Genomic DNA, 13,981 nt, shown 5'->3' with positions numbered 1-13,981 from the left:
TTCCAGCTCTTTCGTTTGTGATGGAGTGAAGACAGAGTTGATTTCATACACTTTAAAAAAATATTGGTACTTCAATCACATCGTTGAAAAATAAAACAATATAAACATCTTTACGAAGAGGCTCCCTTCCATCTCGAGCCCCCATCTCCCAACCCTCCCCCCATAGGTAAGCACTGGTGGTCTCTAGGCTCCTTCATGAAAATATGAATGTCTTTGTCCTTGTCCCCTGCCCCACCCCCTTTTTTTACATGTAAGGTAGCCTATTATACACACGATTCAGTCCCTTCCTTTTTCATTTCATACATCTTGGAGGTCTCTCCATATCAGTTCATAGTTTCCTCATTCTTGTTAATAGCCACACGGAATTTCATCGAACCAGCAGGGCAGTTTCTAAACCCCTGCTTTGTATAGGAGGAAACTGATGTCTGAGAGTCAGAACCTGTCCAAGGTCACTCAGACTGGAATCCTGGCCTCCTGACTCCCAGTCCAGTGCCCTTCCAGGGGATCCCAAAGCCCTGTTCTGAGCCAGGCAGTTTGAGGCTAAACTTTATTCCCCCACCCCCACCCCCATCATGATCTCTCTCAGCCTGTCCTTTCTCCCTCTAGCTTCTGAGACCACCTCTGTCCCAGCTCCTGCGGTCCCTCTCTGGGCTCAGGAGGTAGTAGGCTCTGCCCCTTCTTGAGGGATGAGGGAAGTCTTACCTTCGTATGACCAGTCCCTCCTAACCCTCAAACGCTGTGTCCACGGCTTTGGAGGAGCAGCTAGTGCCCGGGTTGTAGAACGGCCAGTCTCCTTCTTCCTTTGCCTTAACAGTGAGGCTGCCAGGAGTCACCGGTTCCTTAAATGTCTGGCCCCCTGGGGGCACTCCCTTACTCAGGCTCCGCAGCTGCCCCAGCTATCTGACACACTGCTTTGGGGGAGGGGAGGGGGCAGAGGGTGGGCAGACGTGGGGCTGGAGCCAAGCCTGGAGGAAATGCTGGGCATGGGTGGGCAGGGGGCTGAGGATGGTGGCCCAGGGGTACTTTACCTGTTCCTTTGTGGCAGAGGTTTTGCTTCTCACTGCTGCCAGGTGGGAACACTTTGAGCTGAGGGGCTCAGGATTGTGTGTGTGTGTGTGTGTGTGTGTGTGTGTGTGTAGCACGCGCACATGCATAGTCCAATGGGAAGGTCAAGGCGGTCTGCTATTTTGCACAAGTCCAGGGGCTGCCATTCATCTATGTATGGTGCCTGCACAGCCTGCTAGCCTTCCTCCCCCTTCCCACTCCTGCAGCCCAATCCCCCAGCCTGGGTAGAAGGGCAGGAGGTCCACCCCCTGTGGGAGGGTGGCTGGACACCATGCCCCTACCCCTGACCTCCATCCCAGCTGTTCAAGCCCCTCCTTATTCTTTCCTCACTGTCTGCAGTCTACCTGCATGGTTAGACCCGAGACCAGCCCACACAAGGTTCTGGCACCTGGAAGGACCTGTTGGCTGATCAGCAGCCCTGCCCTGGGCCACCTCCTGTCCAGAAATGACCCCCGCTTGCCAGCCGTGGCATCACAGCTACTTTTGCTGCATCCCTGGGGGCAGGGGCAAGAATAGAGCAGGAGTGTCCAGAACTTGAGCCCCTGGGCAGATTCCCCAGGCCCACTGGGAGGGGTTACTCTCAGTCCAGGCCTTAAAAGGGAAATGAGCGGGTTGCAGCTGCTGCTGGGACCTGTAGGGTTAGCATGGGGTAAGTGTGCTGGCCAACAGGGAGGGGCTGGGGTGGCGACCTGAATGTCCCCCTGCCTAGCCTTGGCTTCTCCGGCCCATCTGTCGGAACTGGTGCCTGGCCAGCCGCTTTGCCTTCGGTAGAAGCCTGCCACACCTGTTCTTGAGGCTTACCCTGTCCCAGGGCTTCTGGCTGGATTGGGGTGAGGGTGTGTGAGGGTCTGTCCAAGGGACTTCTTTGGCTTTGCAGATCTGGATTCTCTCCATACTCCCAATCTCCACAAGGGGGTGTTAGGGAGATGGACACACACACACACACACACACACACACACACACACACACGGAGGAGGAGGAGGAGGAGGAGGAGGAGGAGGAGGAGGAGGAGGAGGAGGAGGAAGAGGAGGAGGGAGATGACCAGTACTAGGAGGCAGGGAGTGGACGGGAGAGGCAATCACAGACCCAGGAGGCCAGTTTTGCTCAAAATGCTCTGTTTATTGCTCTATTCAATGACCACGAGCAAATTATAAAAAGACACCAAATGTCTCTGTCTGCCGTGGAATAAATATTTAAAGTCAGCAATAAAAACACGTGGCTCCAAGATAACACATGTTGCCAAAGAGTCATGCATACCCCGCTGATGGGCTCTCAACACACGCGTGGACACAGGAACACACGCAGAGCTGCACGCAGCAAGACTCCTGGGAAGGCTTCCCACGGTGACACAGAAAAATGTTTCCCACAGATCTGGGGCGATTTCCCAACCCACCCTCGGAGCTCCCCCTCTCCCTCCCATCCCCACCAGGGCCCAGGCCCTCTGGGTGCACAGCCCCCATCTGTCCCCTTCCTCCCCCATGCCTCGCAGGCTGGCCACTGCCTCCCGAGGACCTGTGACACCCAGAGGCCATCCAGGCTGTGATACTCCCCCCCCACCCAGAGACCTCTCCCTAGATGAGATCTCTCTTCCCACCCAGGAGCTTCCCACGCCTGGCCTCCAGGTCCTCCGGCCCTTCTCCCCACCCTGATCCCAGTAACTGAGGGCAAAATGCGATCTGCCTGTTGGGAGAAGTGGGGTGGGGGCCAAGCCAGGCACCTCTGCTTGGGCTGCTTAGGGCCTGGAGCTCGTGACCCCTATCCTAGGCTGAGGAGACACAGTGTCCGGTACAGACAGCAGAGATGGATGGACAGACAGAACACGCTGTGGCAGGACACTTGGAATGCAGCACAAACATTTTGGATCAAGTAGCGATGGAACCATCGTTAAAACTGAGGCCCCAGGTCTGCGTGGTGTGGGTCGCGTCCTGGAGCCCCAGGCCTGGCCTGGCACGTCCCTCCCCCACCCTGCCCCACTCCCCAGTATATACAGTAGGAATTGCTATGTTGGGGGTAAGGGCCAGCTGGAGAGAAGGAAGCAGGAGGGGCGGGGCAGGGAGCAGGCCAGGACCTGAGGCTGGGCCCTGGGGGTGTGGCTGGGGAAAGGGCCCAGCCTCAGGCTGGGTGGTGCCAGGAGGACCTCGGGGGGGAGCAGAGAGCTCACTCTGGGGACTGGCGGGACAGCTGCTTCTCATACAGGCTCATGACATGATGCACAAACTGGTACTGCTCGCACGTCTGGATCATGCCGCCCCTGCCCGGCAGAGATGCATGGTAGGGAGGGGCCACTCATGAGAGGCCTAGTTTACGTGGAGTCTGGAGAGGCCAACCCTAGGCAGGCAATCCCCTCAGCTCCTTCCTGCCCCTCCCAGTGCAGGTGCAGACAGCAGGGACAGAGATGGCATTCCCGCCACCCTCAGCCTGTCCTGGCCGCCCGCTGTTTCTCTTCCCTCTCCATCCAGCACCGCCTGTCCAGATCAGCCCCTCCACTCATCTGACTTCTCTACCCCATCAGCCAGTGGCCAGTCCATACCCAGTGTGCCCTCCTGCCCCTCACCCCAAGCACAGTCAGTCTCTCCCTTCTGCCCCTAGGGCTCACGCTCTCCATGTGCCCCACCCTGCCCGTGGGCTGACCTGTCCTGCCGGAGCTGGCACGTGGTCTTCAGGATGTCCACCACACCCTCCTGCCGCAGCTGCTGGCAGCAGATGCTGGTGGCAATGAAGCAGCCAGTCCTCCCAATCCCTGCGCTGAGGGCCGAGGGGATGGGTGGGGTGAGGGGCGGGGCAGCGGGGGTGGGTGGCTGCCCTGCCCTGGCGGGTGGTTGGGAGGACCCACCTGCAGTGGACGATGATGGGGGCGCAGTGGGGCCCCTCCTGCTGGGCAGCCTCCTCCACCTCCTGCACCAGGTGCAGGAGAGGGGGGGCCCGGTCTGGGGTCTTCTGGTCGGGCCAGGATGTAAACCAGTAATGCTTCAGGCCTCGCTCTTCAGTCCCGCTCTGTCCAGGAGACAGAAGCCCACCCCAGATACACGTGAGCTCTGTGAGCCCACACAGCACAGAGATGGGGATGGGATGGGGGGAGGAAGAACACAGGGGGAGGACACAGGGAGTGGGGCCTCTGGGCCTCTGCCATGGACACCACATTGCCCAGTGGCACCAGACAGAGACCCAATGCCAGCTTGGTCGTGGCGGCTGGCCCGTGGAACCGGCATTGGTCTTCACACATCATCCAAGAGAGGCAAAGAGTCCCCTCTCCAATTCATTCCTGCCTCCCAGTTTCTTATTTTAACGAACAGCCCAGTCCCCCGTAGCCACATAACCAGAGCTCAGGGACCTTCCTCTCGCCTTGCTGTGCTTGGTCTGACTCCCCCTCAACTTCTCTTTCTGGGGAAACAGGAAGCTGGTTCCTGGGGCCCTGGGTCATCTGGCTGTGAAAGCTCCTACAGCCTCTGCCCTCCACCCCCTTCCTGGCCATTTCTGCCCTCCAGCCAGGCTTGTATTTCAGAGCTGGTCAGGTGGGCACTGCCTGCTGGGAGCTGAGAGCTCCCTGGCATCCTCTCCAGTGGAGAGGGGCAGCTCAGAGGAACAGACCTCAGGCTTTGCACTGGACCTTGTGACTGTCAGCTTCACTGGACTTCCCACTCTATCAGCTTCCTGGTGCCTGGCTCACCCCTGCCAGTCTTTGGGGTTATTAGAAGGGCTCTATCATTTCTGAAAGAGAGAACCCACTGATCCTCCCAACTCCAAATGAACAGTCTGCTCTCTTAGGCTGCTCCTGAAAGAAGCACAACTTTAGGGTGGGAGGATACCTTCCCCGACTCTTCTAGGCTGTTTCCTATTGCTCATATTTTGTGTCCGGCGCCAGCCCCCCCCCACCCCCCCCACCCCCACCCCCGCTTTTTTTTTTTTAATCACAACTTCCTCCTGCAACCCAAATGCAGCAAGGAGTGTCTACCCTCTGGTGGACAGATTGGGTACTACAGGCCAGAAGGCCTGCATCCCAGGTGAAGGGGATGCTTTTAGCAGGGATCTTGAAGTCACCGTGGTCTTTCAGTTATAAGGACAGTGCTGGAGGCAGCGGGAGACCCCTTATCCAGGTGGTCCTGGATTTAGGTGCATTTGAAGCAGAGCTGGAAGGCATTATGAATGACTGTGTAGACACACAGAGAGCCCAACAGCATAAAATACGACAGGTTTGGTCCTGCTTCTGTCCCCCAGTCCATTCAGCCCTCCCTTATCCCTTGCTCACCAGCAATTCCTGGAAGACATAGGACAGTGGTTCTCAACCTGTGGGTCGCGACCCCTTTGGCGGTCGAACGACCCTTTCACAGGGGTCGCCTAAAACCATCCTGCATATCAGATATTTACATTAAGATTCATAACAGTAGCAACATTACAGTTATGAAGTAGCAACGAAAATAATTTTATGGTTGGGTCACAACATGAGGAACTGTATTTAAAGGGCCAGAAGGTTGAGAACCACTGACACAGGACTTGATTTCAGCTAGAGTGGACTCTGGAACCCTGTTCTTCTGTGGCAACCTCAATAAAGCCCTTGCCCCCTAACAGCCCCGCCCCAGGCCTCACCCTCAGGGAGATGAGTCGCAGCCGGTAATCCTCAGTGTGAATGACTTTGCGAACGGTGATCTCGACACCATCATACACCACCTGCTCCTCCGGCCAATACTCGGTGCACTTCTGTAGGGCCAAGATCAGGCTGCGATACACTCCCAGTTCCCCCACCATACTCTCCCCAGTGCCCCTTCAGGGCCAGCGGGAGAGCTATAAAGTGGCAATAGGTTTGCAGTTAGAGAGTCCTGGGTTCAAAACTCAGCTTTGTAACCTTTAGGTTACCTCCCTTTTCTGAGCCTCAGTTACCTTATCTGGAAATAATATGGAAATAATATCCATCTTGAGTATGGAAGTAGCCAGCGTCAGCCCTGGCAGCCTAGGAGGCAGCAGAGCATTCTGCTTAAGATCCTGGGCACTGGAGGTGGAAAGGCCAGCTCCAGGCTCTGCCTCTGAGTACTGGTGTGGCCCTGAGCAAATGGCTTAACCTTGCTGGGCCTCCTACTTCCTCACCTTGACTGTGGAGTGAGCACTACCGACCTCACAGGATTGTTGTAAGAACACGGAAACAAGAGGCTTAGGGTGGGCGCGAAGCTGCAGACACCTGGTAATGGTGCAGGGGGGCCTACCTCGTTCATCTCCTCGATGTTGGTGATCATGACAATGATGGGTGTGTGCTCCTGCCACACCATGTGCCAGAAGTCGCCAACCGTGCTGACGATGGGTCCCTGAGTGGCAATGTACACCTTCTCCTCCCCACCGTAGCCCTGTGGCCAGCCAAGTCCAGGCTGTCAGGGTCAGACGCAATGTTCCTGGGGCCCAGTCCCCACACTCAGGCTCTTCCCGGGGCTGGCAGCAGCCGCACTGGCTTACGGACAGGCCTGGAGGACGGATCCCACCAGCTTGGGCCTCCTTTTCAGGGAGAGGGTGTTGGGATGGGACTACGTACCCGGATGTAGTTGGCGTTGATGTAGGAACTCAGGGGGTCGTCAGGGTCTGGTGAAGTCAGACACACTCTGCTGTGAGGGTCTGGGGTGGGGGAGACAGGTGAGGTTGGGATCCGATGTGTGCAATCCTCCTGGGGCAGGGCCCACCTTGCCTGGCCCATTCAGGGCACCCACATTTCTTCTGAGACTCCAAGTTCCTCCTTCCCCTGCCCTGTAGCAAAACATTCACCCTTCCCCATGGCCCGTTGAGGCAGGCGGGGCCCAGGCTGAAGAGGGGGGTTGAGTGTGAGGCCCTGGGACTCTCCCTCTGTGGCATCAATGCCTGCCCCTTGCCCCTGCCCCTTAAGCTGCCCTGGATTCACTGTACCTAATGTTCTAGGGAGAAGAAAGCTAAGTAGAGAAAGGAGTTATCCAGGGGACGCATCCTGGACAGCAGAGGTAGCAAGAGTTTGAATATACACTCTCACCAACGTGCTGAGTGCGCTTGTAAAGCACATGGCCTTTCTAAGCCTCAGTTTTCCTGTCTGTAATAAGGGGGTAAAGATACCGACTTCCTGGGATTGTTGGGAAGACAGATGAGAAAACAGCTGTGAAAGTGCTAAGGAAAGTGCTTTATAGCTATAAAGGGCTGTTAAGATTTGGGGGATGAAAGCTGAGGAAGACTATCGGGATAAGAGGAGTAAAACCTTCCACACCTGAGCTGAGACTAGGGTTGCTGCAGCAGACACGTGTGCACAAAGGGTTTTTTTTCCTCTTTAATCCATTCACATGTCAAATCCCATGGTAAAAGATTCTCATAACATCCTGCTCTTCTTCCTGGGGTAGAATCTGTTTTATTCCCGCTAGAGCCTCCCTGCACTGACGGCTCTGTCAGCCTGTAAGTGCAGAGGCTGGGACTGAGGTGGAGACGGTGTGTGGGGGGCAGGGAGCTGGCTGGGGCCCCGGGTCCTGGCTATGGTCTAGCTCTGTCACCAGCTCACGGCCTTTTCTCTGGGCCTCGGTTTCTCTCCTGTATAGGGGGCCTGGACGAAGGTAATTCAGGTGTGCACAGCATGGGGAGCGGCTAAGAGTCTGCACCACTGAGCCCGACGACCTGGGTTCAAATCCTGACTCTGACTTACTAGCTGTGCCAACGTGGGCCACTTACTTCCTCTCCCCGTGCCTTCTCTGTAAACTGGGGACATCCCTTTCAGCTCGGCCTTACTAATCTTGTAAAGATTAAAGGAGTCCTCAGACCAGTGACAGCCCAGCACACAGAAAACACTGTACAGTAAAAGTTGCTGCTATTATTATCGCCATCCTTACACGTGCTACCATCGTTAACAGGTAAAAAGAAGGATGCCAAGCGGCAGGAGAAACAGCACCAGCCTCTGCTCTCTAGCCTGTTATACCTCAGCCCCAGTGCCTGAGGCTTTGGCAGGTGATTTGGGGGTAGGAGCAGGTGGGGGAAGGGCAGCTCTGTGGACAGAGGCATAGAAGGATGTCTGGGGTGGAGAAGAGCAAGGGTAAGCGGAGGGGGGCTCTGGCTGGCCAGCAGGAGAGAGAGAGGAGCAGGATGCGCTGCATGCCATCTCCCTTCCCCTTATCAGCGCTGCCCAGGTTAGGTGCCCAGACACCAGGGTCCTTGGTATTAAAGGACCACTGTGGGAAGGGGAATGGTCCTTTTAACCCTACTGTGCCTGGCACTGTGCTTAAGAGTAGAAACTCCAAGATAAACAAGACATAGTCCCTGCTCCTAAGTGTTGGGCAGGCAGACAAGCAGTGTGTGACCTGTGAGCACAGTGTGTGGTCCTAGTTTCCCGGGAACAGGGGCACCTGGACTAGGTGTGAGGGACCAGTAGGAGGAGGAGGAGGGCATACGATTCAGTCTGATTCAAGTGCCTGGAGGCAGGGAGGGGCTGCTGAGAAATGAGTGGGGGGAATCCGATGACTAAGGATCTTATAAGCCTGATGATCAGCCTGGACCTAACCCCGAGGATTCAGGGTGACATGACAGTGTTGAAGGAGGAGAAAGATGACTGGATTTTGGTTTTGCGTCATTTTGGCGACAATGATAGAAGATGGACAGGAGGGTAGGATGTGGAAGTCACACCAGTTAGAAGATTACTGCAATTCTCCAAGTGAGACGTGTCTGGGGTCAGAGGGCGGCCCTGCCCTGCACAACTCCAGGGAGCATTAATTGTCAATGCCGTCGATGTACATGGCACCCTCTGAAACTGGGCAACTATCCCCTACCCCTAAAAAGTTACTTGGCAGTGAGGTTGGAGAAGGGGCACTAGATTTGAGACATTCACTTATTCATTCACTCACTCACTCACTCACTCACTCCCCCACCCATTCATCCACTCAGATTGGTGCAGAGGCTACCATGCGCCAGGTGCCCTTGGTGCCTGGGATAAAGTGGCGAAAATGACAGAAACTGCTCCCCTGCATCTTGTTCTCAGTGTTGCTGCTGGGTTCCTGGCCACTCTGTACTGTCACTGTCCACAGCCCTGTCTCTCCCATCAGCTTATGAGCCTCCTGTGCACAGTCTGTGTCTCACTCACGTCTGATTTCTCAGCCCTGGGGGCAGGGACTCAGGAAATATGAGCAGAATGAGTGTGAGAACAAACCTCGGGGCGTCCTGGACCTGAGAGGGGACCTCTGCCACGACTGCCCTGCCCTCTGTCACTGCCCCCACCCCCTCAGCCTCAGCCCAGCCTCTGACGGCACGGGGTCAGTTCTTGCTGGCCACAGAGAACATTCTCTCTTGGGCTTGGAGGCCTGGAGGCTCAGCGTGGCTCAAAGCCTCTCAGGAATCCAGGGCCAGGTGGCGAGATGGTCTGAGTCCCGCCCTCCCCCAGTGGCCACTCTGCATGGCCAGCAAAGGCCTAGGTTCTGGGGTCCACGAGCCCCTCCCTCCAGGTGGGGAGAGCAAGACAAGGGAAGAGGTGAGCAGCCCTGAGCAGTGCCTCCTGGCCTTACATGGTGCTTTGTTTAACCGGAACCACCTAGAGGCTGTGTAACCATAGCAACCACAAGTCGCTATTTTAAAAGTTAAAAATAAGTCATGACATCTTCCATGTTGTTGGAGATGCTGATGGCAAAGCTGCCTTTTTAAAGCCTTGTCACTCCATAAACGGAGTGGAGTAGGTTTGTGGGGATTCACTTTCAACAAGTCACCCCTCCGAGCTGGCCCGGGGGCCTGGGGCCAGAACTGGGTGACCAGCAGACAGGGGCTCCATTAAAGTGACCTGAAAATGACACCCCAGGGCTGAAAGAGAAACCTTGGGCCACCTGGTCTAACCACCCCCAGGCAGGGAAAACCCCTATCAGACCCTCCAGGGACTGACGGGCACTTACTCCCCGACAGGCGGCTCACTTCCTGGTAGAGGAGGCACAATCTGGACAAAATACACTCGGGGTAGACAAAAGGGCCCGATTCAGGGTCACAGAGACCTGGTTTGAAACTCAGTTCTGTGTGACTGTGGATGAGCCACTTAACCTCTCGAGCCTTAATCGCCTCTCCTTAAAATCTGCCCACTCCAAAGAGACCAAGAATGCCAGAACACCCTGCTGATACCACGCACTGTGTAGGAGCTGCTGCTATCGTCACTCTTTCTGGGTTTCCTCAGAGCCCAGCACAACACCTGGCCACAGGAAGGGTCCTGAGAGTGCGTGTGAAGGAATGAATTAACCTCTGCCCTCAGTAGGGGGTGTTTCTCTTCACTGGGCATCGCCACTCTCAATCCCTCCTTATAACCCTGGAGGCCCAGCTCTGAGGTTAAGGTCTCCCTCAGGATGAGGGGATGCCCAGGGCAGGGTGAGCCCTCCCCCAACCCCCCTACCCCCAGGGCACTGAGTACTCACTGGGAAGGATGGTTTTGTACCGGTTCTTCCGTACCAGCCCAGGGATGTCATACTCTTTCGGATCCACAAAGTTCATGGGGATTTCCTGCAGGAGGAAGGACATGGGGATGTGAGCAGCCATTGGGCTGATTCTCACAGATGTTTGAATCCAGGGGCTGCTGTGCCCAAACTTCTAGTCCAGGGGCTGGCTTGAGTACATGCGTTCATTCAACATTTACTATTAAATGAGTTAGTGCACACACAAAACGCAATTAGAACACTGTCTGGCACGCGACGAGCACGTAAAAAATGTTATCATTACTACTGTCTACTGAGGGCCAGTCTGGCACAGAGTAGACACTAAATAAATGGTCAATAAACAAGAACAAGAGTTTGAAAAGCAATCTGGCCAGTCACCAGCATCTCCCACACTCCCTGCGCTGCAGCCAAACTGAGTGACTTTGCTTATCTGTGTTCCCACCCTGGACATCCCCACCTCAGGACCTGGCGTTGTGCTGCTCTCTGTGCCCCACCCGATTCTCATCTTCTCATGTCCTTCCTGTCCATCATAAATGCCACCTCCTCCAAGAAGCCTCCTCTGATTCTCTAGCAGGAGAGGAGCCTCCTGAGCTCCCAGGGCCGTATTTGCACCTCCCAATCATCCTGTTTCAAGAGCTCCAAGTCTGGACTTCTCTGCCTGGAATATGAGGTCTTCAGGGGTCTGGCCTTCCTTTACCACCAGCTGCTTTCAAGATTCCTGTCCTTCAGTTATGCCCGTTCCTTCCTGTTGCTAATATGCCATTCTCCATCTTGCCTCCAGGTCTGAGTTCGTGGCATTCTACTTGCAAGGAGCACCCCTCTTCAGTTTTCCACATCATTCCCACCCTTCAGGCTCCCCTCTAGCCTCACCTCCCCCCATGTCCTCTGGGATGACTTCCCAGTGCTTCTCACTTCTTCACTCCCCTTCTATCCATCCACACACGGTCCTATAGCATTCACTGTGTCTGGGCCCACCAAGTAAGCTCTTTGTAAAATGAGGATCATAACACTTTCTAGGGTTGTTGTGAGACTCAAAAGAATAAAGACATGTGCAAAAGCGCTGTGGGGTGGGTGTGCAGGCTGTGTTCCTTTTTCTGGGCAAGATCGACAACGATCTACTGAACAAGACGTGCTGAGAGGACGCAAGTCCCCTTCAAGGGGAGGTGATGGTGGTGGGAACTTCGGGTGGGATCGTCCAGGAAGGCTTTCTAGAGGCATCAGGGGTGGGAGATGATGTGCAAAAAGGCCCCGGAGGAGAAAAACATGGGGGTGGGGGGTGCTGGCCTAATTTAAGGTGGACAGTCCCTGCAGGGGCAGGGGGACATAAGGCTAGAAAAGGGGTCTCAGGCTAGCCCAACTCGGGTAATGCAGGCCATGCCAAGCTCTGCAGAATTTGGAGCAGTGGGTCACAAGTTGATGGAGGTCTTCTCAGAGAGCCATTGGGTCCATACAGGGATCAGGGGCTGGGGTGGGGGGAGGGGAGTTGTGAGGGAGGCACATCGGTTCCCCTTCCCCCTGGCTTCTCCCAGGAGAGACTCTCCTCAAACATTCATGGCCCCTCGCCCATCCTGCCCACAGAGGTGGGCAAGTAGCCTGACGGGTGCATTTGATTGAGGAATGGGCTTTTGGGTCCAAGCCTCCTCCTTCCTCCTCCTCTTGGGCCCTCCTGCCAGGAAAGAATTGTAGGGATGCCCCATGGGGCCCACGATATGCCAGTACCACATGGGGTGGGTAGAAAGTTTAAATCTGGGGGGATTAGGAAGCTCACTATTGCTACATACTTCAGCCTCCTTATAAACCTCGTCTTCACCAACAAAAATAAAGACGATACTGTGATCTCCTAGGACTTAGCTCTTAACTGGTTGAGCATCCAGGCAGGTAAAACAGGGGTGGCATTACTGGGCCCCTCGAAGTCCAACAGGAGGCAGCTGCAGGGTGTAGAACAAGTCTTGAGAGGAGGTGATTAGACCTCCCTAAGCTACAGCTGGAAAGATGTCAAAAGGGGCACGGACAATGCTTGGTGATGTCAGACAGGAGGAAGGTGGGAAAGTAGCAGCCAGAGGGAGGGCTTTCTATAGCTTTCAAAGCGCAGGGCTAGCCCTAGCCGGTTTGGCTCAGTGGATAGAGCATCGGCCTCCAGACCAAAGGGTTCTGGATTGGATTCTGGTCAAGGGCACCTACATCGGTTGCAGGCTCCTCCCTGGCCCATGCATGCAGGAGGCAACCAATCAATATGTTTCTCTCACATGGATATTTCTCTCTGTCTTTTCTTCTCTCTTCCACTCTCTCTAAAAATCAATGGAAAAATATCCTGAGGTGAGGATTTAAAAAAAAAAAAAGCACAGGGCTGGGCCCTGAAGACTCAGGAATGCCACTGAACACCAATCACCTGGCTGGGCGCTTGGCACACCTTAGTGATCCCTTTAATCCTTGCAACATCCCCGTTTTCTAGATGAGGAAACTGAGGCCCAGAGAGGAAGCAGCTTGCCCAAGACATGAGGAGAACTGATAACACAATGGTGTTCATCTATCAGATGCTGAGTGCTGGGCACCCCACTCCGGTGCCCTGCGAGTTAGGCGACTGACTGAGTAGAGGGGTCTGCCCACCAAGGGGTAGCAGGCTCAGGGGACTCACAAAGAATTCCGCCTGCAGCAGGAAGGGGTCCAGGGCCTTCTCGTGGAGCTCCTCGGCCCGCAGGACGCGGGAGGCGCTGAGCAGGTACTCTCGGGATGACTCCTCGCGGGGGGACATGAGGTAGCCGAAGCCCTCCTCGTTGCAGCCGGGTGTGCACATGTCCAGGGTCAGGGAGACGTTGGAGCCCCTCCTGGAAGGACCGGGAAAGGGGGAGTGAGTCTCAGGGGCAGGGAGGGGCATCAGCTTGGGGCTTGGAGTGGGAAGATGAGGGACAGAGAGAGCGGGGGTGGGAACTGGGTGGGCTCCAAGAAGAGGAGTGGGGGTGCGACAAGGAGCACAAGTCTCAGCCCCAGGCGTGGGCCTGCCTCGCCGCCTCCTGCAGTAGAGTAGCTGCCTGAGTGAGGAGTTGGAGGCCCCAGATCCAAAGGTTCCAGCTGAGGCCACCTTAACACAGGCCGCCCCTGGGCTCTCCTCTGTCAGTCCTGGAGGCAGCACCCAGCCCTGTGGCCCCCAGGAAACCCCCAGAGAGAGGGCACCTGCCTAGGTCAGAGAAGCAGGGCGCAGCCCTTGGTAGCACAGTCCTGGGCCCGGCAGTCTGGGATGAGGTGGCCAACGAGTCAAGGACATCTCATCGAGGAGGGGCCGGGACCCTCGCTGTCAGAGAAAGAGGGAGTTCCAAGGGCAGCATGGCGGCGGCAAGGGGGTCTGCCCTGGACAGACTCCTCTGTGTTCACTGTCCAAAGGCCCAGCACAGGGAGGGCCCTCATTACATGGAAAGGGAAACCGAGTCCCAGAGAGGGGACAAGCATTGTCCAAGCTCGTGCAATCAGGGGGTAGCAGAGCTGAAACAAAAAGCTAGGTGTACTGACTCCCCATTCCATGCTCTGTCCATGACATCGT

The 13,981-nt window shown here is 55.8% G+C and overlaps 1 protein-coding gene across 1 annotated transcript in view; it reads right to left on the bottom strand.

Annotated features, from left to right (window-relative positions):
- Nucleotides 1-2,513: 2,513 nt before the first annotated feature.
- The window catches only part of PTPN5 (protein tyrosine phosphatase non-receptor type 5), a 44,077-nt gene continuing 32,609 nt past the window's right edge, over nucleotides 2,514-13,981 (bottom strand). The window contains 8 exon segments of the mRNA XM_070428171.1: nucleotides 2,514-3,317; nucleotides 3,698-3,811; nucleotides 3,900-4,060; nucleotides 5,651-5,761; nucleotides 6,262-6,399; nucleotides 6,582-6,661; nucleotides 10,429-10,513; nucleotides 13,082-13,271. Of these exon segments, the coding sequence (XP_070284272.1) occupies nucleotides 3,224-3,317; nucleotides 3,698-3,811; nucleotides 3,900-4,060; nucleotides 5,651-5,761; nucleotides 6,262-6,399; nucleotides 6,582-6,661; nucleotides 10,429-10,513; nucleotides 13,082-13,271 (973 nt within the window). The 3' untranslated portion in view covers nucleotides 2,514-3,223.

This window comes from Myotis yumanensis, unplaced genomic scaffold, assembly GCF_028538775.1.
Source record: "Myotis yumanensis isolate MYYU_CA2020_CCGP unplaced genomic scaffold, mMyoYum1.0.hap1 SCAF_10, whole genome shotgun sequence".
NCBI lineage: Eukaryota > Metazoa > Chordata > Mammalia > Chiroptera > Vespertilionidae > Myotis > Myotis yumanensis.
This window is presented reverse-complemented; position numbering and strand designations above follow the sequence as displayed.